At 49.1% G+C, this 21,633-nt stretch overlaps 1 protein-coding gene across 1 annotated transcript in view; it reads right to left on the bottom strand.

The window, feature by feature from the left end:
* EMILIN2 (elastin microfibril interfacer 2) overlaps positions 1-21,363 on the bottom strand; it is a 59,948-nt gene extending 38,585 nt beyond the window's left edge. Inside the window, exons 1-2 of the mRNA XM_052660399.1 lie at positions 21,224-21,363; positions 20,563-20,685 (exon numbers count right to left, since the gene is read on the bottom strand). Coding sequence (XP_052516359.1) covers positions 20,563-20,685; positions 21,224-21,363 — 263 coding nt within the window. The remainder of the gene's footprint in view (positions 1-20,562; positions 20,686-21,223) is intronic.
* Between the last annotated feature and the right edge of the window lie 270 nt (positions 21,364-21,633).

The following is a 21,633-nucleotide window of genomic DNA, read 5'->3' as shown; positions in this document are numbered from 1 at the left end:
GACATGGAACAACAGACTGGTTTCAAATAGGAAAAGGAGTACGTCAAGGTTGTATATTGTCACCGTGCCTATTTAACTTATATGCAGAGTACATCATGAGAAATGCTGGGCTGGAAGAAGCACAAGCTGGAATCAAGATCGCGGGGAGAAATATCAGTAACCTCAGATATGCAGATAACACCACCCTCATGGCAGAAAGTGAAGAGGAACTAAAAAGCCTCTTGATGAAAGTGAAAGAGGGGAGTGAAAAAGTTGGCTTGAAGCTCAACATTCAGAAAACGAAGACCATGGCATCTGGTCCCATCACTTCATGGGAAATAGATGGGGAAACAGTGGAAACAGTGTCAGACTTTATTTTGGGGGGCTCCAAAATCACTGCAGATGGTGACTGCAGCCATGAAATTAAAAGATGCTTACTCCTTGGAAGAAAAGTTATGACCAACCTAGATAGTATATTCAAAAGCAGAGACATTACTTTGCCGACTAAGGTCCATCTAGTCAAGGCTATGGTTTTTCCAGTGGTCATGCATGGATGTGAGAGTTGGACTGTGAAGAAAGCTGAGCACTGAAGAATTGATGCTTTTGAACTGTGGTGTTGGAGAAGACTCCTGGGAGTCCCTTGGACTGCAAGGAGATCCAACGAGTCCACTCTGAAGGAAATCAGTCCTGGGCATTCATTGGAAGGACTGATGCTAAAGCTGAAACTCCAATACTTTGGCCACCTCATGCGAAGAGTTGACTCATTGGAAAAGACTGATGCTGGGAGGGATTGGGGGCAGGAGGAGAAGGGGATGACAGAGGATGAGATGGCTGGATGGCATCACTGACTCGATGGACGTGAGTCTGAGTGAACTCTGGGAGTTGGTGATGGACGGGGAGGCCTGGCGTGCTGCGATTCATGGGGTCGCAAAGAGTCAGACACGACTGAGAGACTGAACTGAACTGATGGAGAAATTAATAACATGAAAGAAAAGAAATGTTAAATATTTTACTTGACTCCTTAGGTGGATCAATCTAAGTTTTAAAAGTCAAAAGGCTTAGGCAAATATATTTCTGAAATACAAAATGTACCTAATGGATCTCAAAGGCAGATTGGTGAGGCGTAATTAAAACTGCATTACAGGGCTTCCCTAGTGGTCTAGTGGTTAAGAGTTCACCTCCCAATGCAGAGGACATGGGTTCGATCCCTGGTCTGGGAAGATTCCACATGTTTCAGAGCAACTAAGCCCGTGTGTCACAACTACTGAGCTCTTGAACTTAGAGCCCATGCTACACAATAAGAGAAGCCACTGTGATGAGAAGTCCAAGCAAAACAACTCAAGACTAGCCTCTGCTCTCTGCAACTAGAGAAAGCCCACACACAGCAATGAAGACCCAGCACAGCCACCCAAAAAATAATTTAAAAAATAATAAATCAAATTACAATATAGCTTTGTACATTTCTTAAATCGCAGCTCTTAGACCAAAGCAATGTGTTGAAAATGAAGGTGTGCATATTGGAGATTGCCTCTTTCCCAAAACAAAGGAGATACTTGCTGTTGCTCAGTTGTCTGACTCTTTTCAACCCCATGAACTGCAGCATGCCAGGTTTCCCCATCCTTCACCATCTCCCAGAGCTTGCTCAAACTCATGTCCATTGAGTCAGTGATGCCGTCCAACCATCTCATCCTCTGTCGTCCCCTTCTTCTCCTGCCTGCAATCTTTCATAGCATCAGGGTCTTTTCTAATGAACTGGCTCTACGCATCAGGTAGCCAAAGTATTGGAGCTTCAGATTCAGCATCAGTCCTTCCAATGAATATTCAGGACTAATTTCCTTTAGGATGGACTGGTTGGATCTCCTTGCAGTCCCAGGGACTCTCAAGAGTCTTCTCTAACACCACAGTTCGAAAGCATCAATTCTTCAGTGCTCAGCCTTCTTTATGGTCCAACTCTCATATCCTACTGGAAAAACCATAGCTTTGACTATATGAACCTTTGTCAGCAAAATAATGTCTCTGCTTTTTAATACACTGTCTGTGTTTGTCATAGCTTTTCTTCCAAGAAGCAAGCATCTTTTAATTTTATGGCTGCAGTCACCATCTGCAGTGATTTTGGAGCCCAAGAAAATAAAGTCTGTCACTGTTTTCATTGTTTCCCTTTCTGTTTGCCATGAAGTGATGGGACTGGATGCCATGATCTTTGTTTTTTGAATGTTGAGTTGGCCAGCTTTTTCACTCTCCTCTTTCACCTTCATCAAGAGGCTCTTTAGTTCTTCTTTGCTTTCTGCCATAACAGTGGTGTTATCTGCATGTGCTAAGTGGCTTCAGTTGTGTCCAACTCTTTGTGACCCCATGGACTGTAGCCCGCCAAGCTTCTCCGTCCATGGGATTCTCCAGGCAAGAATACTGGAACGGGTTGCCATTCCCTTCTCCAGGGGATCTTCCCGACCCAGGGATTGAACCCAGGTCTCTTCTATCTCCTGCATTAGCAGGTGGGCTCTTTACCACTACACCCAGGAAGCCCACTGTCTGCATATCTGAGATAACTGATATTGATAATTGCTGGAGAAACCACAGTTGTAAGCTGTTTCTTTTCCTGTTTCCTCTCGGAGTAATTTCTTTGGGTACTTAGGATGGCAAGTTAGATTTCAAACCCTAAAATCCTCTTTATTTTATGCTCTGATCATACAGCAAATAAGTAAAAGTTTTCCACAACTGATCACCCTTAACCCTGAGGACAGAACAAGTTCCTAGGACAAAGTCGACTGGAGAAATGTCCAGTGACTCAGCCATGAGGCTGTCCCGACTCAGCTGCAATTGACAGTGAAGTGTCATTTTCAGATTTACTATAAAAGCGGGGGTGCTTTCCCTCGGAGCAGACTCTCATTGCTAAAAATGACATCATCTCCAAGTGCAGGGCGTGCCCAGCAGCATGAAATACAGCTTATATGTGTGTTCCAAGGATGAATGTTCCACATTCTTAGCTTAAGTTCTTCACTCAGGGAAATATACGACGGAACACCAGTCCACAGTTGGGTAGTGGCCAGCAAGTGTGGGGGGCCCACAAGGCCCAAGTGCAGCCCCAGCTTTCCGGAGGCTGAATAATCCAACATTAACAAAGGCCCACAATACCCTAAAGAAATTCTTTGGGGAAGGGCCAAGGCTTCAGCAGGCTGCTTTTCCCACTACAGTCTATACGATTCCACTTCTCAAAGCCACACCCCGTCCCCTGATTCCTGGAGTCAGGACCAGAGAGCGGCAGCCTCCACCCCACCCCTCCCCGTGTGCACAGCCCCCAGGTTCCCACGGTATGGACACAAGAACAGCTGCAGCCTCAGCCTTTGGCGTGATGCTTGGCCCAAGGGCGATTTTCTGTGGTTCAGAAATCCAGATCTTTCTTCTCAGAGCCACTGAATAACTCTTTTGATTATTTCCTCTTTTTTTTTAAAAGAAGAAGCATGATTTCCTTAAATTCTCCTGCAGAAGTCACAATAATTTCGAAAGCTTCTCTTCCATGTCCTTTGTCTTGTTTGGCAACCTCCCTCCCTCAGCTCTGGTCACTCCGTGCTTTCTCTTCTCTCTCAGCTTCCATGTCTGCCAGCCGCCCTTCCCCTTGCAGCCGCCCTCCTTGCAGCAGCCCTTCCCCTTGCAGCTGCCCTCTCCTTGCAGCCACCCACCAGGTGTTCTTGGTACATTCAGATCAATCAACCACGGGTTCAAAGTATTCATGGAAGGGCTTCTCTGGTGGCTCAATGGTAAAGAATCTGCCTGCCAATGCAGGAGACGTGGATTCGATCCCTGATCTGGAATGATCCCACATGCCTTGGAGCAACAACTGCTGAGCCTGTGCTCTAGAGCCTGGGAGCCAAAACTACTGAGTCCACGTGCTGCGGCTCCTGCAGCCCTAGAGCCTGTGCTCTGCAGCAAGAGAAGCCACCGCGATGAGGAGCACAGGCACCACAGCTGGAGAGTAGCCCCGCTTGCCGCAACTAGAGAAAAGCCCGCACAATAACAAAGACCCCGCGCAGCCAAAAACAAATAAATAAATTTTTTTAAAAGAAAGCATTCATGGAAAAGAAAATTCCAGAAAGTTTCAAAAAAGCAAAACGAATGTGTCACGCACCCAGCTACTCTAAGTACTTACATAGCATTTATGCAGTATTATGAGTTATCCAGACACAATTAAAAGTATACAGGAGGATGTGTATAGGTTCTGTGCAAGTATTACACCATTTTACATAAAGAACCTGAGAATCTGTGGATTTTGGTTTCATGGGATGTCCCAGAACTAATTCCCTGTGGAGCCCACTGTATTGCTTTTCCATTCAAAAGGGGAACTGGCTACGATACCCCATCTGTAGTCAATTGTTGGACCTTTGGATGAAGACCATGGATGGTGGTAAGCTCTTAAAGATGCCTCACCTGGAACTTGGTGGAAGTCACTTAGAAGCTCAGAAAATCCTAAGATAGTAGGAGTTTCTCTACAGATATAAAAATATGTTCTTTGCGGGGGGGGGGGGGTGGGGAGTTCATTCTCAGTTTAAAAAAATAATCTGTAAATTGAAAACATGGGTTGTGTTTCTTTTCTAATTTATGACCACACTGTGGGGGAGAAGAACCAAGTGTTGCAACCTAGTTTCATATTTCTCACACTGTCCAGGTGACGCCAGTGCTACTTTATGATTTTCAAATCCACACTTAAGACAAACGAGGTCAAGACATTCACAGTCAACTGCCCTCTGCTTAGAAGGAGCAGAACTCTGCTTTGGAAGATGGTGCCACAGCCAGCCCGCCTCCAGCCTGAAGGTGCAGACAAGCAGAGGGCCAGGGGTAAGGAAAGAATTTCGCTTATCTGCTTTTAAATAGAAAGGGGTGATGGAGGCCATGGAGGAGAAAAAGCGAGGAGGAATTTTACTCCGAGGAGACTTAGAGTGGCCAGTGGATTTCAAGGTTGGAAACGTCCGCCACGTCGGCCAAGCTGCTTGTGGTGCTGCAGTCTTCACTGAACCCTCATCCGCCACGTCGGCCGAGCTGCTTGTGGTGCTGCAGTCTTCGCTGAACCCTCGTCCGCCACGTCTGCCGAGCTGCTTGTGGTGCTGCAGTCTTCGCTGAACCCTCGTCCGCCACGTCTGCCGAGCTGCTTGTGCTGCTGCAGTCTTCGCTGAACCCTCGTCCGCCACGTCTGCCGAGCTGCTTGTGCTGCTGCAGTCTTCGCTGAACCCTCGTCCGCCACGTCTGCCGAGCTGCTTGTGCTGCTGCAGTCTTCGCTGAACCCTCGTCCGCCACGTCTGCCGAGCTGCTTGTGCTGCTGCAGTCTTCGCTGAACCCTCGTCCGCCACGTCTGCCGAGCTGCTTGTGCTGCTGCAGTCTTCTCTGAACCCTCGTCCGCCACGTCTGCCGAGCTGCTTGTGCTGCTGCAGTCTTCGCTGAACCCTCGTCCGCCACGTCTGCCGAGCTGCTTGTGCTGCTGCAGTCTTCGCTGAACCCTCGTCCGCCACGTCTGCCGAGCTGCTTGTGCTGCTGCAGTCTTCGCTGAACCCTCGTCCGCCACGTCTGCCGAGCTGCTTGTGGTGCTGCAGTCTTCCCTGAACCCTCGTCCGCCACGTCTGCCGAGCTGCTTGTGGTGCTGCAGTCTTCCCTGAACCCTCGTCCGCCACGTCTGCCAAGCTGCTTGTGGTGCTGCAGTCTTCCCTGAACCCTCGTCCGCCACGTCTGCCAAGCTGCTTGTGGTGCTGCAGTCTTCACTGAACCCTCGTGCTCATGCTGGCTTGTGGAACTTGATTTTTTTCTTGAGGAAATACAAAAAATTAATTTATTTTTGGCTGCACTGGGTCTTAGTTCCTTTGCACAGGCGTTCTCTAGTTGTGGCGAGCAGGGGCTACTCTCCAGTTGTGGAGCACGGGCATCTCCCTGCAGTGACTTCCCTTGTTGAGGAGCACGGGCTCTGGAGCACAGGCTCAGCAGTTGTGGCGCACGGGCTTGATGGCTCTGCAGCACGTGGAATCTTCCCGGACCAGGGATTGAACCCATCTCTTCTGCGCTGGCAGACGGATTCTTATTCACTGCCCCACCAGAGAAGTCCTTTCTTAAGGAATTTGAGGGGTGATGCTTTTCTGAGAAAACCAGCCCAGAACCCAAGTATGCAGGGGCTGTAGCATGATAGGGTGTAGCAACCTGGAGAAACGCTTTGGGGCATCACGGTTCTTGTAAATTGAGGGGAGAGGGAGACAAATATACAGACTCTGAGGTGGTGAAGAGGGGCTGCAGCTTGCTGTCCAACGCTTTAAAACTCATTTAAGAAAAATAACATAGATTGCATTATTTTGTTTTGTTTAATATAAAACAACTAAGATCTATGGTCTGAGTAGTAATTCTCATCCTCATAATAAGCCAGGCGCTAGGCTGGCCCACCACCCAAGACGTCACTGCAATTTACTTTATCACAAATAAAATACATCAGCAGGCTATTTTCAAGGAATTTCTGTCACAAGAATAATCTTTAAAATAATTCCCTATATTTTCAGTATTTAACTTTCTCAAAACGCACTCTTATCTCTGATTACTGTATCCTCGCAATTACACCAAGGCATTCCTTAGAGCTGTGTACATGAACTCTGGGCCATCCCAGTTGCTCAGTAATAAAGAACCCACCTGCAATGCAGGACACGCAGGTTCGATTCCTAAGTTGGGAAGATTCCCTGGAGAAGGGAATACCAACCCACTCCAGTATTCTTGCCTGGAGAATTCCATGGACACAGGAGCCTGGCGGGCTACAGTCCATAAGAGTAAGACACGAATACGTGACTAAACGACAACATGAAGCCTCCCCAAATCTAAGCTCCATCATACTTCACACAGACAGACAACAGAGGCTTACACCTTGGTAAAAAGCTTTTAAAGCTCACGCTGAGATGACCAGCTCAGGAATCTAAATGACAACACACATTGTTACTTTGGTTGATTTAACGGGAATCTATCCTATCACAACCCTTCATTTTAGCTGCAAGCCACTGCATTTTCACTCATCTGTAACAATCATTTCAAAGTCTGTGCATGCCACGATTTCCATTTTAAAAACACAAGCCATGGCCAGTTGTTCAAACTTATGGTCTCCGTGCCTGAAACATGAAAACCAAACTCAGCACATATGAGTCTTCACAATGGGAGGAAAAACAAGCTAAAAACTTTCTCTCCCTGAGAATGAAGCCTGATGCAAACCATGGGCTTTGGATGACTGTCATGTGCCAGTGCAGGTTCATCAACTGTAAGAGACACTCTGCTCTGGCGGGGGGAAGCTGATATTGGTGGAAGCTGGGTATATGTGGGCGGCGGGGGAACATGCGCAATCTCCTTACTGTCCCCTCAGTTTTGCTGTAAACCTTAAACTGCTCCAAAAATATACAGTCTTAATAAAAGAAATAAATAAAACAATTCACATGCTTTCTCTTTCATCCATTCATTCAGCAAACATCCTCTGGGTGCCCACCAGGACCACACGATGGCTTTCCCTGAGTATCTACTATGGAACAATCATACTTACTGGGAGCCTACAGATGTCTATGACCCAGAGCAACAGGCTCTGTTCTAGGGCATCTCAGCAGAGACCAGTCATATCAGACAAGACATATACAGTTATTTTATTGTATTTACCATAAGGTAAAAATTTGTAGTAAGACTAACCCTCTGGGCTGCTTCTATAATAATAGACCCAACTGCCCACATGAAAGATTACAGTTGATTCCTGATCAAAGGTGATGAATAATGAGGTACTGATCCTTCTGTGAATAAAGACAAATTCTGCCACAAACTCTAAAAGACAGTGCATAAAAAAATTCACCTTTTCTCACAAGATCAAAGCTATGATTTTTCTAGTAGTCTTGTACAGATGTGAGAGCTGGACCATGAAGAAGGCTGAGTGCTGAAGAATTGATACTTTTGAACTGTGGTGTTGGAGAAGACTCTGGAGAGTCCCTTGAACTGCAAGGAGAGCAAACCAGTCAATCCTAAAAGACATCAACCCTGAATATTCATTGGAAGGACTGATCCTGAAGCTCCAATACTTTGGCCACCTCAGGTGAAGAGCCAACTCACTGGAAAAGACCCTGATGCTGGTAAAGACTGAAGGCAAAAGAAGGGGGTGACAGAGGATGAGATGGTTGGATGGCATCATTGACTCAATGTACATGAGTTTTGAGCAAACTCTGGAAGATAGTGAAGGAAAGGGAAGACTGCTATGCTGTAGTCCATAGGGTTGTAAAGAGTTGGACAAAACTGAGCGACTAAACAACAACACAAGTTATGGTCCTTTTTTGTTGTTGTTAAATTAATTCATTTTGAATTGGATGATAGTTGGTTTACAATATTGTGTTGGTTTCTGCCATATATCAACATGAATCAGCCACAGTCAGTTCAGTTCAGTCGCTCAGTCGTGTCTGACTCTTTGTGACCCCATGAATCGCAGCACGCCAGGCCTCCCTGTCCATCACCATCTCCCAGAGTTCACTCAGACTCCTGTCCATCAAGTCCTTGATGCCATCCAGCCATCTCATCCTCGGTTGTCCCTTTCTCCTACTGCCCCCAATCCTTCCCAGCATCAGAGTCTTTTCCAATGAGTCAACTCTTCGCATGAGGTGGCCAAAGTACTGGAGTTTCAGCTTCAGCATCATTCCCTCTAAAGAAATCCCAGGGTTGATCTCCTTCAGAATGGACTGGTTGGATCTCCTTGCAGTCCAAGGGACTCTCAAGAGTCTTCTCCAACACCACAGTTCAAAACCATCAATTCTTCGGCGCTCAGCCTTCTTCACAGTCCAACTCTCACATCCATACATGACCACAGGAAAAACCATAGCCTTGACTAGATGGACCTTAGTTGGCAAAGTAATGTCTCTGCTTTTGAATATGCTATCTAGGTTGATCATAACTTTTCTTCCAAGGAGTAAGCGTCCTTGTGAATCAGCCACAGGTATATGTATGTCTCCTCCCTCTTGAAACTCCCTCCCACTCCATCCCACCCCTCTGTGTAAAATTAGATAGCCAATGGAAATTTGCTGTATGACGCGGGGAGCTCAAATCTGGTGCTCTGGTACAGTGCTTTTTAATCCCTACCATCGACAACGGACTAACATGCTCAGAGACAGCTCTTCACCCCAAAGCACGGAGAAGAGGCCTCCTGGCCATTCCATCTTGGTCACTGCTCATCCCTTAACAGCCAGACCCACTTTTCCCACCACACTTGCTTCAGCTCCACCAGGGAACCCGGCCTGGCTCCCAACAGAGCCCCTCTCGCTGTTCCCCACCCATCCTCTCCTTTCTTCAACCCATTTTGCACAAATTGCCAGATTAACATTTGGAAGCTTTGCTGGTGTCCTTGACCTAAAATTCTCCATGGTGCCCCTTTGCCTAAATGATAGAACCCACACTCCCAACCCTGGGTTACAGCTTGAATTCTCTGTCACCCCAAATATATGTCAGAGTTTGAATCCCAGGACCTTGGAATGTGACTTTATTTGTAGGTGAGGGGCTTCCCAAGTGCCACTAGTGGTAAGGAACCCTCCTGCCAATGCAGGAAACCCTAAGAGATGCGGGTTTGATCCCTGGTCAGGAAGATCCCCTAGAGGAGGGCATGGCAACCCACTCCAGCATTCTTGCCTGGAGAACCCCATGGACAGAGGAGCCTGGCAGGCTACAGTCCACAGGGCCACAAAAGAGCTGGACATGACTGAAGCCATTTACTATGCATTCAGGGGTTTACAGAGGGGAGCAAGTTAACATGAGGGCATCAGGGTGGGTGGCCCCTAATCCAGGATGACTGATGTCCTCATACACAGGACGCATCGGGACAGACACCCAGGGATTCGATGACCATCTGTACGCCAAGGGGCCAGGCCCGGAACAGACCTCCCCCTGGCCCCATGGCTTACTCCTCCCCTCTCTCCTCCTCCCCGCCCCTGCTAACGTCCTCTCTGGGCTGGGCTGGTGTCCTCTCATGTCTGCATCTATTTTTTAGCTGGAACCTTCCTTCATGGCCCTGCTAGAACGTCACCACCTGCAAACAAGCTCACGGATTCCTCCCGGCTGGAAACAATTTCCTCCACCGCTGAACATCCTCCGCTGTTTATGCCTCTCTTATTGCAGCCCTCACGCCTACCTTTTGCTTCATAAATACTTCTGTTTATGTCTCACATCACCTATTGGCCGTGAACTTCTGGAGAGCTAGAGAGAAGTCGGGTTCCTTGCTGTGTCCCCATGGGGCCTAGACCTGGGCCAGACGGAGGCCAGGCACAAAAATATTTGTTTAATGAAATCAAGGAACTAAGAGTCTTCAAATAATAAGTCTACTTAACCCTACTGAGCTTCATGCCAGTTTGAAATGGTGTATGCTAATTAGGCAGCCTCAATCCAACATCTCCCCGGGGCGAAACGGGCCCTGTGTTTCTTTACCCCATTACATCTTATCCTGTGTTCGACATCTGTTACGTATTTACTGTCTCAATTGGTCTTTGGGAAAATCAGAGTAGTACTCTTACTATCAGTATAAATGAGTTTCCACACTGTATTTTACCATGAGTCCTCAGCTTCCAAACACCAGACACAAATGGTGGTGGACACACGCAAAGGAATACTACTCGGCAATAAAAAGTAATTGACCAGGGATCCCAGGGCACAACACAGACGTGCCTTAAAGTTACCAAGCTGAATGAAAAAACCTAATGCATGAGTACAGATCATATGACGCTTGACATAAATCTCTAGAGAATACAAACCCATCAGCAGTTGCCTGGGGAGGGAGTGCGGCGGGGGTGGGGTAGGGGGGAACTGGAGGGAGGGATTACAAGGGGTGTGAGGTCACTCTTGGGGGTGATGGAGGCGTTCAATATTCTAATTGTGATGTTGGTTTCACAGGCATATATACATGTTAAATCATACAACTTTACATTATGTACAGTATATGTAAATTTCACCTCAGTAGAGCTGTTTGTGTGCTTTGCATACAGCATACATATATAATATATACATATATTTTATGTACTATATAAACTTTATATATAATATATATTTATGCACTTGAGTATTTTAAATCTCATCAGCATTTCGAAGTAAACTGTCAGTCTTGACTATCCAATTACAAATCTCAGTTAAGAAAAAGCCAAAATCAGCATTATTAAGTCTTTTTCAGAGTTTCAAAATGAGGATTTAACTAAAGTTTTGTTGTTTTTAATGTATCAGGTTACTTTTCAAACACACAACCAATTGCTTTATTTCTACTGGGAACTCAGCCCTAATATCTATTTTTGTACTTTTGAAAGCTGGTCATGTCTGTTTTTGAACCCCATGGACTGCAGCACACCAGGCTCCTCTGTCCTCCACCATCTCCCAGAGTTTGCTCAAATTCATGTCCATTGAGTCAATGATGCTATCTAAACATCTCATTCTCTGCTGCCCTCTTCTCCTTTAACCCTCAATCTTTCCCAGCATCAAGGTCTTTTCCAGTGAGTCAGCTCTTTGCATCAGGTGGCATGGACCAATGATTAAGGAAAACAAAATTTTTCAAAATAGAATTTTCTTTTTTATCTTCAAATTGCCATTTTGTGTAAAATAACACAAAATGTCAAAGACGTAAATGAGCGTTTAAAAAATATGACAGAGTGACTCCTCACTGGGACTGTTCTTTCCCAGCGTGGACTCTGCCAAGGAGGGCTCAGCGGGCGCCTTGCAATTTGGTTCCGGACATGAGTGGTGAATGGTGTTTCTGCCTTCCCTCCCTCCTGCTCCGCCAGTGAGCAAGGAATCTGCGTTTCATCTCACTAGTTGTTTTTTTGCCACGATGCAACCAAACGACTCCCAGATACCTTGAGAGTGGCCAGAAGATGATGCAATGTGTGGCGATGGGAATGGGCCCATGGTTTATCACAATGGGGCCAGGCCCTGACCCTGGGCTGTGGTCCTGGAACACTGCTGCTCCAGCAGATGACAGCTGGGGCATCTCTGGGGTGGGCCACCTGGTGTATATGTCAGGCCTGAGCACCATCAGGACAGCAGCTTCTGGAATGTTCAATACACCCAAAGGGGCTTGTGATGCCTCCCTCCCTGCCCAAGGCCCTCATTCCCCTCACTCCCCCGCCACATGCCCCCGCCCCCTGAGTGTCAGTCTCTTAGGGCTGAAACTGCCTAGAGCCAGGGAACCACTTTACTGGTGAAACGATCCCTCGCGTAGGGCTGGATTGTGAAACCGGCCCCAACCCTCGGTTCTGTTGCAATCTCTACCACAGCTTTCGGGCTCCACTTTCAAGATATGTGGAAAAGCTTCAGTTAGCAGAAAACAAGTGGTATTTTCACCACCACAGTTTAGGGAGAAAAAAATCTAGGCCCTTATATCATGATCCTTTAACAGCATCCGTGCTGGGCAAACGCAGCAGGAGGGAATTCTCTGGCACTTCATAATAAAGCTGCGAACAAATCTCAGCAAAGATAACCTAATGAGGCCCACACAGACAATCACAAAAGTGGGAGAAGATGGGAGAAGTCAGGGAAAAGTTGAGACGTCTCACAGCCAATTCCCTTTCATCAAAATGATCAGCTTGAGAAGACTTCATCTAAATACGCATCTCAAATTTCTTTTAATTAAATCCTCAGGAAAGCATACTGTCCTGAAAGGTTGATGCTGCAAAGAATAATTTTTAGGCGTATCCCATAATCTCCTAATATTTTTTTATGTGGGGGGAAAAAAAAGAAAAGAGCAGCTGGATCTTGACACACCCATAGCAGTTTGCTTCTCCAGCATTTTCGAACCAGGAATTTGGTTAGTTGGAAACCTCCCTTTTTTTCCAGCACCCATCACCACTTTAATACAGGAAGGAAGGAAGAAAAGTTGTTGGTGAGCTTCGTTTTAATAACTGCGTTATTTCTCCTCCCACGTGAACTGCCAGCATATTGAAAACCACTCTGTTCCTCTCCAGATCCTCCCAGGAAAATCATTCATCAGGCAGAGTCACGCTTGTGTCATTTTATCAAGTGGGTCATTGTTGTTTTTAAGCCCAGAAAACAGCTTCATCAAGCACGGAAGCAGTTAATTCTGGGCAGTGAAACAGTCCTGTAGCCAACAATAAATCAGAACATTTGGGTGACAGTCTGGAAATCATCTGAACACTGGCAGCCTGTCAGGTTTTGGTTTTTGAAAACAGTATGTAAAACAGCAGCTCACTGTCATGCATGGTACCTGCCTCGTCATTCATTCAGTAAACACGAGTAACATCTTAATATTCCCAACATGAAGAATAGGATTTTTTTTTTTTTCCCTCAGAGCAGAGCATTAAAACCGCGTGTTCCTGGCTGGACGAAACACGACTGGAGCTCAGCGAAGGCAACCTGGAACACTCAGCTGACTCCTCTCTGTGGACCCGCCACGGGCACCCAAACACCTGCAGAGCTAGGAACCAACGTCCACAGCAACCAGAGCACTTATTTTTATTTTTTAAAACTTTTGGCCACACCGCATGGGATCTTAGTCCCCTGACTAGGGATCAAACTCGTACCCCTGGACCCCCAGGGAAGCCCAAAGCACCTATTTTAAATTGACCATAATCTCTCCTGTGCTTTTTCCAAAAAAAACTCCATGACTGCTCTGCTTCCAAAGCAACCTCTGGGTTTAACTTAACATTTACAAATGATTTAAACTGTCTCATTTTCTTGTCATCTTAGGTCATTGTATGTCTTTATTTCATTCTTTAGCATCTCAGCCTTTCTCTAACTTGTTAGGGAATTCAGAGCCTTTAAAGAGGAGGCGACAACTCCAAACAGGGAGAACAAGCTGTGTCTGTTAGACATTGCTGGTGACTGTGCCTCACAGCTGTCACCTCCCCTGTAGTGCTGAGGAAGCGCGTCTCAGAGAGGTTGAGTGACCAGCCTGAAGTCACACAGCTTGGCGGTGGTAGAGCAGAGGCCAGAAGTTGCATCTTCTATCTCCTCTCCCAGAAGCGTCGGCCACACCCAGCCAGCCTTGAGGGACTACGTGAGGGGCCCACTGACCTGTCCCCACCCCACCCTGCCGTGTCTCCCCTTTTCTGGCTTCATCAGAATTCTAATTCATTGACCAAGTGTTGGTGGAATCACAGATCCGTGGAGGAAGACTAATTAATGGGAATTAAATGAAGCTTCACAAAAAGCTAACTGTTTTCCTTAAAGCCACAACCTCTGTGTGTATTCTATTCATTTTTCTCCAAGATAAAAAAGGTGGAAAGTGTAGCCCATAAATACAAAGTTCTTCTTCCAAGACCCCAATCTCTTCCCTGCTCGATCTCCTGGCTCAGCTTGCGATGAGAATAAAATAAAATTATGAATGTGAAAATGTTTTGGGAACACCAACTGCTGCTGCTGCTAAGTCGCTTCAGTCATGTCCGACTCTGTGCGACCCCACAGATGTCAGCCCACCAGGCTCCCCCATCCCTGGGATTCTCCAGGCAAGAACACTGGAGTGGGTTGCCATTTCCTTCTCCAATGCGTGAAAGTGAAAAGTGAAACTGAAGTCGCTTAGTCATGTCCAACTCTTCGAGACCCCATGGACTGCAGCCTATCAGGCTCTTCCGCCCACGGGATTTTCCAGGTAAGAGTACTGGAGTGGGTTGCCATTGCCTTCTCCTGGGAACACCAAAGGGCTCTTCAAACGTAGCATCGTATCTACTAGAAACGAAGGAAAAGAGCGAGGCAGCTAGAAAGGAAGGTCTGACACACCTGGGGAAGCACCAGAGGCTGCTGAGGATGGGGCCCGGAAGAGGGGGACGCAGCAGGGACCAGGCACAGCTCTGGGTGCCTCTGTGCGGGTGCTCCTGGGTTTGGACTTGGGGTCCCTCATGATAACAAGGTCCCTCCTTGTACCAAGGAGCAGGGCTTGTCACAGCCAACGTACCTCAAAACATTGGTTAAAAAACTGAATGAAGGGACTTCCCAGGTGATCCAGGGGATAAGAATCTCCCTTGCAATGCAATGCACTGCGCATGGGTTCGATCCCTGGCCCAGTGTCCCACATGCCAAGGGGCAACTAAGCCTGTGCACCACAGCCACTGAGCCCACACTCCAGGGTCTGTGCTCCGCAAAAAGAAAAGCCACCGCAATGAGAAGCTCTCGCACCGCAACCAGAGAAAGTCCATGTGCAGCAACAAAGACCCAGCACAGCCAAAAATCAAGAAATCTTGGAAACAAACAAACAAAACCCAGAAAGAAGAAATATTCCCCCAGAGCTATCTACACAAAAGGCACAGTTTGACTTGAAAGGAATTCTGTTCCTGGAGATGTGAGAAACGTAGAATTGGCTCTAGAAGACGTAAGCCCTCATTTTTTTTCCCTCAATCTCAAGTCCTTTTTTTTTTTTCTTTTTAAGCTTTTCCTGGCTGAGATTGCTCCCTAATAGAAAACTTTTCTTCCAAATGAATGACCATCTGCTCCCTCTAGAATCTAAGGATTAGAGGAGTTCTGGAAACTCAGCACCAACACTCACACCTGGGGGAAATTCGAAAATTTTGCATCTGTGTTATCACAGCAGTGCAGGCTCCTAGAGTTGGCCCCGCCCAGCTCCCTGTCCCAACCGCTGAGTGTTTTTCTTTTTTTTTTTTTTTTAAAAAAAGAGCTAATAGGAAAAATTTCACCAAAATTCTACACACCCAAGGAGTGGGTAGGGGCTGGGCTGGGCAGACGCTGATAAACCCGTCAGTTTGCAGTGTCAGACGGCAGTGAATAGAGAGGAAAAACCCTGCCTTACGTTTGGGGTCCTCCCTGTCCTCACCAGCAAGGCAGTTTCTCTGCACATGGGACACCCCCAAACGCCTCAAATACTAATAGCACTCAGCTTAGCCCCGCTGAGTGGGAGGTGATGGAACTCTCTAGAATCGCTGCCATGAGGAATGAATGATGCATGAAAGGAACAATGCCCAGTCCAGCCAGGAGAAGAAAGACAGTGCTGTTTTCCACCAGCAGTACACACAGCATGGCCAACCTGTGTTGTGGGGGGTGGGGCTCTGCGAGAGCTCAGACCCTCACTGTTCCCTCCCATCATAATGGGGCTGCCAGGGTCATACCATCACACATGGAGGCACACTCACACACACACACCACACACACCCTTGGGGTGCTCATCACTGAGTGTGGGTTTAGACATCATGGGGCTGTGTGGGTGTGGGATGGGAAGAGCCTAAGGCTTAGAAATAACAGAGCTGGACTTGTTCCCAGGCTCCACTACTTCCTGACTACATGCCCTCCTGTAAAAGGGGGATAACGTCCAGGGATTGCAGTACAGACGGAAGATAATGAACATAAAAGGACTCATCCCCTTACAAGAATGCACTCCAAGAAGAGTGTCTCGTGAAATCAGCCCTGGCCACTGTATCAAGCCTGCCAAGGCCGTCAACCTGCCCGGTCCCCACCCTGCAGAAAGAATTCCAAGTCTCCCACATTCCTATGTCTCCCAAAGCAAGTCCCTCAAACCAGTCCAGGACCAGACAGGCTCTCTCCATGCTGAGGTGTCCTATAGAGACCCCAGACTCAGGTGCGGATCTGCTGGGACCATCCTAAGTGCGGAGGTGTATATGCGTGTGCAACAGTGACCATCTACCAAACAGGCTGAACTGCTAAGGGTTTTTACAGTGAATCAGAAAACTCTGCAATACGATGAAATTTTAGAAGATTTATGCCTTTCTTAACATGAACGTGTAAAGTTGAACAATGATCTCAGAGCGGGGAATGGTCCTCAGACTCATCTTCAGAGCAAACGATCAGCTTTTATGCTGCTTTAGAGTCCACAGCAGCTGCCCTTCCCTCCTCACTGGATAATCGGCATCAGATAACTTCTCTTATCTCCTCCTTGGGTCAGATCAGCCACCCTCAATAATTAGCTTAGGGAAGACAGAGCAGTGTCTGTGAACACGGTCTTGTGCCTTGGAGGCCCGGACCCCTCCTCACACTGAGTGTACCAGAGACACAGACCCACAGAGAGCGAGCCCTGATTTCAAATTCCTAGTGACAGAGAAGTCTTCATAGTAATTAACCATTCTCTGTACACAAGAATGGTATCACCACCTCCCAAGTATTAGGACACGAGCTTTGAAAGGTTTTTCTGGAAGCACACTTTGAACTCCATCCCCAGTGACAAGTCTCAGGGTGGTCGCTGAGACCAGGGGGACAGGGGTGGTTTTCCACCAGTCTCAAGCCCCACCAGTCTGGCCTCCCTAACTGGCATCTTTTCAACAACCAGCCTAACAAACCAAACAAAGGAAGCAAACTGGCCAGTGTTTTCATAAAATAAGAGCCAAACTGCACAGCATGGTAGACAGTGTGAAAAATGATGGAGTCCACAGCCTCCTTGCAAATGATGCCCAGGAAAGACAGTGAAGCACACAGGCATGAACACACATGCACAAGCTCGTACGTGGGCCAACAATGCTCACTCACTTTTATGTGGGAATTGCCTCCCATGAAAGAAGGTGGGGATCCTCTTAGTAGTGGAATACTCTACAAGTACTAAAGCGATTTTTTGTTGTTGTTTTGTTTTGCTTTTGTTTAGTCACTAAGCTGTGTCTGACTCTTTTGCAACCCCACAGACTGCAGCCCACCAGGCTCCTCTGTCCATGGAATTCTCCAGGCAAGAATACTGGAGTGGGTTGCCATTTCCTTCTCCAGGGCATCTTCCCAGTCCAGGGATTGAGCCCGCATCTCCTGCATTGGTAGGCAGGTTCTTAACCACTGAGCTGCCAGGGAAGCCACTGAGGACACTTGCACTCTCTCTCATGCTACAGGGACAGAGGCCTGTCCACAAAGGCCAGGTCTCCTGGCAGCCCTGCCACTACCGTGTCATGGGACCACAGGAAGGCCAGGGACTTCTTGCCTCAAGTCTTCACTGATAAAAATGGGGACAACGGTATTCATTTTGAAGGACCGTGGCGGGCAGTAAACTAACGTACGGACTAAACAGCCCCGACACGGCGCCTGACACAAGGTTCTTTACAGCGTCAGGAAAGTGCTTACTCCCAACGCGCGTGTATCAGACAAAACCCTCTCCACTTCCAGTTTCACACGAACGACGCCCAAATTCCAATCTGGAACCAAAGTCTCTGTATATGCAAACTGAGCATCGGCTAAACCTTCTGGAAGCCCACGCGTGCCAGGTCCCCAGAGCCCGCGGCAGCTGAGCGTCCAGCTCAGGAGTTCTCCTGCTGCAGGACTGACTTCCCCACCGAACGCTTGGCTCCCTCTGATTTCCCTCAGTCTCAGGGCAAATTCAGTCTCTCCCTTCGGCTTTTGCACTTCGGTCCTAAAACCTGCTAAGTCTTCCAAGTAGCTCTTCATCTGCTTTAAAGTGTGGAAGTGTTCAGTCGCTTAGTCATGTCCGACTCTTTGTGAGGACTCCATGGACTGTAGCCCACCAGGCTCCTCTGTCCACGGGGATTCTCCAGCCAAGAAGGGTGGGTAGCCATGCCCTCCTCCAGGGGATCTTCCAGACCCAGGGCTTGAACCCTGGTCTCCCGCATTGCAAGCGGATTCTTTACAGTCTGAGAGCCACCAGGCTTCACCTGCTTGGCTACTACCAATTCCCTTTCCCCACAAAAACCCTTGAAACACTTTAGACTCTTGGGTAAAGGGGTTTCCTCCGGATTACACCCTGCATTTCATACAAGTTACAAGGCCTAGCCCCCGGCCTGGAACTGTCTCCTTCTGCATTAGCAGAAGGCCTATCCCCCTCTTCCTGCTGCCCCAGAGCCCTGGCCTTTCTGGACCCCTCCACCTCCTGGGCTTCTCCTCCCCAGTTCTCTAAGATGGCACTTCCTCCTCCAAAGTCTTGGCTTTTCTCTCTCTCCTCCTCCCTCCATTCTCTCCGCCGCCCCCAACAGCTCAGCTCTGCTCCGACTGTGTCAAGTCCACATGCCTCCTACCTGCTTCTCCCACGATGCTCAACAGTCACCAGTGGCTAAACTGCACTCCCCACTCGAGCCTGTCATGGGCCTCCAGGCCCGCCTATCCCATGCCACCCAGAAAGCCCCCTCTCCATAACTCCAGGCTGAGTTTCCCAAGAACCTTCACTTCCACGGGTCTCAAGTCCTAAGGATCAAATCATGAAGAACTGACAACACCTGTGAATTGCGAGCAGCAACTAGGGCTCCTGGGCTTATCAGAAACACCTGCAAAGTGCTGTGTTCCACGCCCTGTGCAACCAGAGACACAGGCATTAGGAGAACACTGTGCCCCTCTGACGGGCTACCCAACTCAGCATGACAGCCAGCAATTCAATGTCAAACCGATGCTCTGTGTATAGCAGTGGGGAGTCTAAGTTTTTTTTGTTTTGATGGGGGTGGTGGTTTTTTTTGCTTTTAATAGGACTTATCCTTTCCCTGGTTCGATCCCTGGGTGGGGAAGATTCCCTGGAGGAGGGCATGGTGACCCACTCCAGTATTCTTGCCTGGAGAACGCCATGGACAGAGGAGTCTGCAGGGCTACATACAGCCCATGGAGTGGCACAGAGTCGGACACGACTGAAGTGACCTGGCACGCACGCACCCCTTCCTTGTTTCTTCAGTCCTCGCCACAGCCCACCTGGGATGATCCCAACTACAGCCTGAAGCCCCCCCCCCACCAATCCCCACCCCCATTGCCTTCTGGAATAAGGTTTCCTGCAGCACAAGTTCCAGTCTGTCCCTTCGCTCTGCCAGAGACAGATCCGCCTACTGGCTACTCTTTGCTGTAAAGACAACTGTGCTCTAAGACAAACAACTTATTCTTAGGAGAAAACAATTAATTTCAACCATCCCATGCGTTGGCTACAGCCATTTATTCACATCAGCTCACCCTCTGATATCTGACTTACACAAAAACACAAAGACTAGCCCAGATGACAACTGAATGAGGCTGATGTATGTAACAAAATCTGTCCTCTGCTGCTTCGCTTCCTCCTTGTTGTTTTTTTAAGACAGTGAAATCTCTATGAGCAAAAAGATTAATCCTTCCCCTCCTCTTTAAGGACCATTCTCTCCTGACAACCACTTAGCGGAATCTCCCAAATCTAACTTGAAAAAACAACAACCGCACACTTTCAAGCGGGTTGTTACTGGGGACTTCGGTTTAGAGATACACAACACCTGGAAGAGGTCAGTTTTATGGGGACATTTGGACAAAACGCCTGATTTAGAACACTGGCTAGAACAAACCTCTCAGCTAATCCTACTCATAAGAGTTTTTAGCAGTATACATTTTGGAATCTTCTCCGTGCCCCAGAACACACAATATGGATCTAATTAGGTCCAGCTGCCTTATGTTAGTAATAAAATTGAAAGAAAAAGAGAGGGAGAGAGAATGGGGGTGGGGGGCTTTGTTCGTCCCCTCCTCTGCCTTGCGATTGACCGCAAGGCAGGCGCGTCCCGGACGCTCACTCCAGCCTCGAATACCCCGGAGAGCCTGGTACCCTGCTCGGCGCTCAGACTTTTCAGCGGCTGAGTTTTCATCCGCTCGAAGAGATTTTCTGAGCCGCTGGAGCCCAGAGATCCGACCCCACCCCTGCCCCCACCCGGGCCCGGCGCGCCCAGCCCGCCCCTCCACTCCACGACTTACGTGAGTGCAGACGGACAGGGCTTCTGGTTCCAGCCACAGTTGTACTGAGCTTGGATAAAAGTCTCGCTTCCCTCGAGCACCGAGCAGCTCACGTTCTTGTTCACGATGTAGGCGCACCAGTTCCTGGGGTGAAGGAGAGTCGGGGAGAGGGCACGGCATAAACCCGGAGAACAATGAGGCGGGGGAGAGAGGGAACGAGCCTTCAGGGCGACCGACCGAGCGAGGGTCAGGGAGCCCGTGGTCCCCACGGAGGCGGGAGGGGAACCAGCCGACATGTGGAGGGCGCGCGGGTGCACCTTTGGAGAGCAGGCACCTTAATCCGACAAAAGACGAGAAGGGCCCTCCTCCCCACGTCCCAGGGGCCCCAGTCATTCCCGGGGAGTTTCCTGATCGCCCTGCCCTGCGGGGCTCTCCCTGCGCCTCACGGTCCGGGGCGCGGCACCGCTGGGGGCGCGGGCGAGGTCGCCCGGGACGCCCAGCTCCGGCTGTGGAGCGCGCTCCACCGCGGAGGAGGCGCCGCCCCGGCAGCCCGAGGGAGGACCCCGGCTGCAGCTCCTCGCCTTTGCCGGGCAGCGTGGGGTCCTGCGGGAGACCGGGGAGGGGAGGGTGGGAGCCCACGGCTCTCGGCCGTCCTGGGGGCGAGGAGAGGCCACGCACTTACTTGTTTCTGGCGCTGGGCCGTGCGGGGTACCCAGGCTGCGGGCTGGCGTGGCACAGCCCCGCGCCGCCCAGGGCCAGCAGTGCCAGCGCCCAGCGCCAGGGCGCGCGAGGCCGGGGCCGGGGCCATGTCGGCGGCCACATTCTGCGCGCAGCGGGCGCGCTCCGCCGGCCGGATCCGGAGCGCGGGTCGGACTAGAGCCGGGAGGCTGCGGGCGGCCGGGGCGCGGCCGGAGAAGGCAGGAGGCTCGGGCGCTGCCCGGCGCCCTTACCCGCGCTGCGCGGCCGCCCCCTCCGGCTTCTCGCTCCCACTTCTCCTTTCCACCCCGTGCGCCCGCGCTTCTCCTCGGTCCCTCAATGACGCACAGGTCCCCCCGGGTGCCGCCCTCTTTATTTCACTTCCCTCTCCGGAAC

Source organism: Budorcas taxicolor, chromosome 22 (genome assembly GCF_023091745.1).
Source record: "Budorcas taxicolor isolate Tak-1 chromosome 22, Takin1.1, whole genome shotgun sequence".
In the NCBI taxonomy this organism is placed as follows: domain Eukaryota; kingdom Metazoa; phylum Chordata; class Mammalia; order Artiodactyla; family Bovidae; genus Budorcas; species Budorcas taxicolor.
The sequence above is the reverse complement of the archived record's forward strand: the minus strand, read 5'-3'. Positions and strand labels throughout refer to the sequence as shown.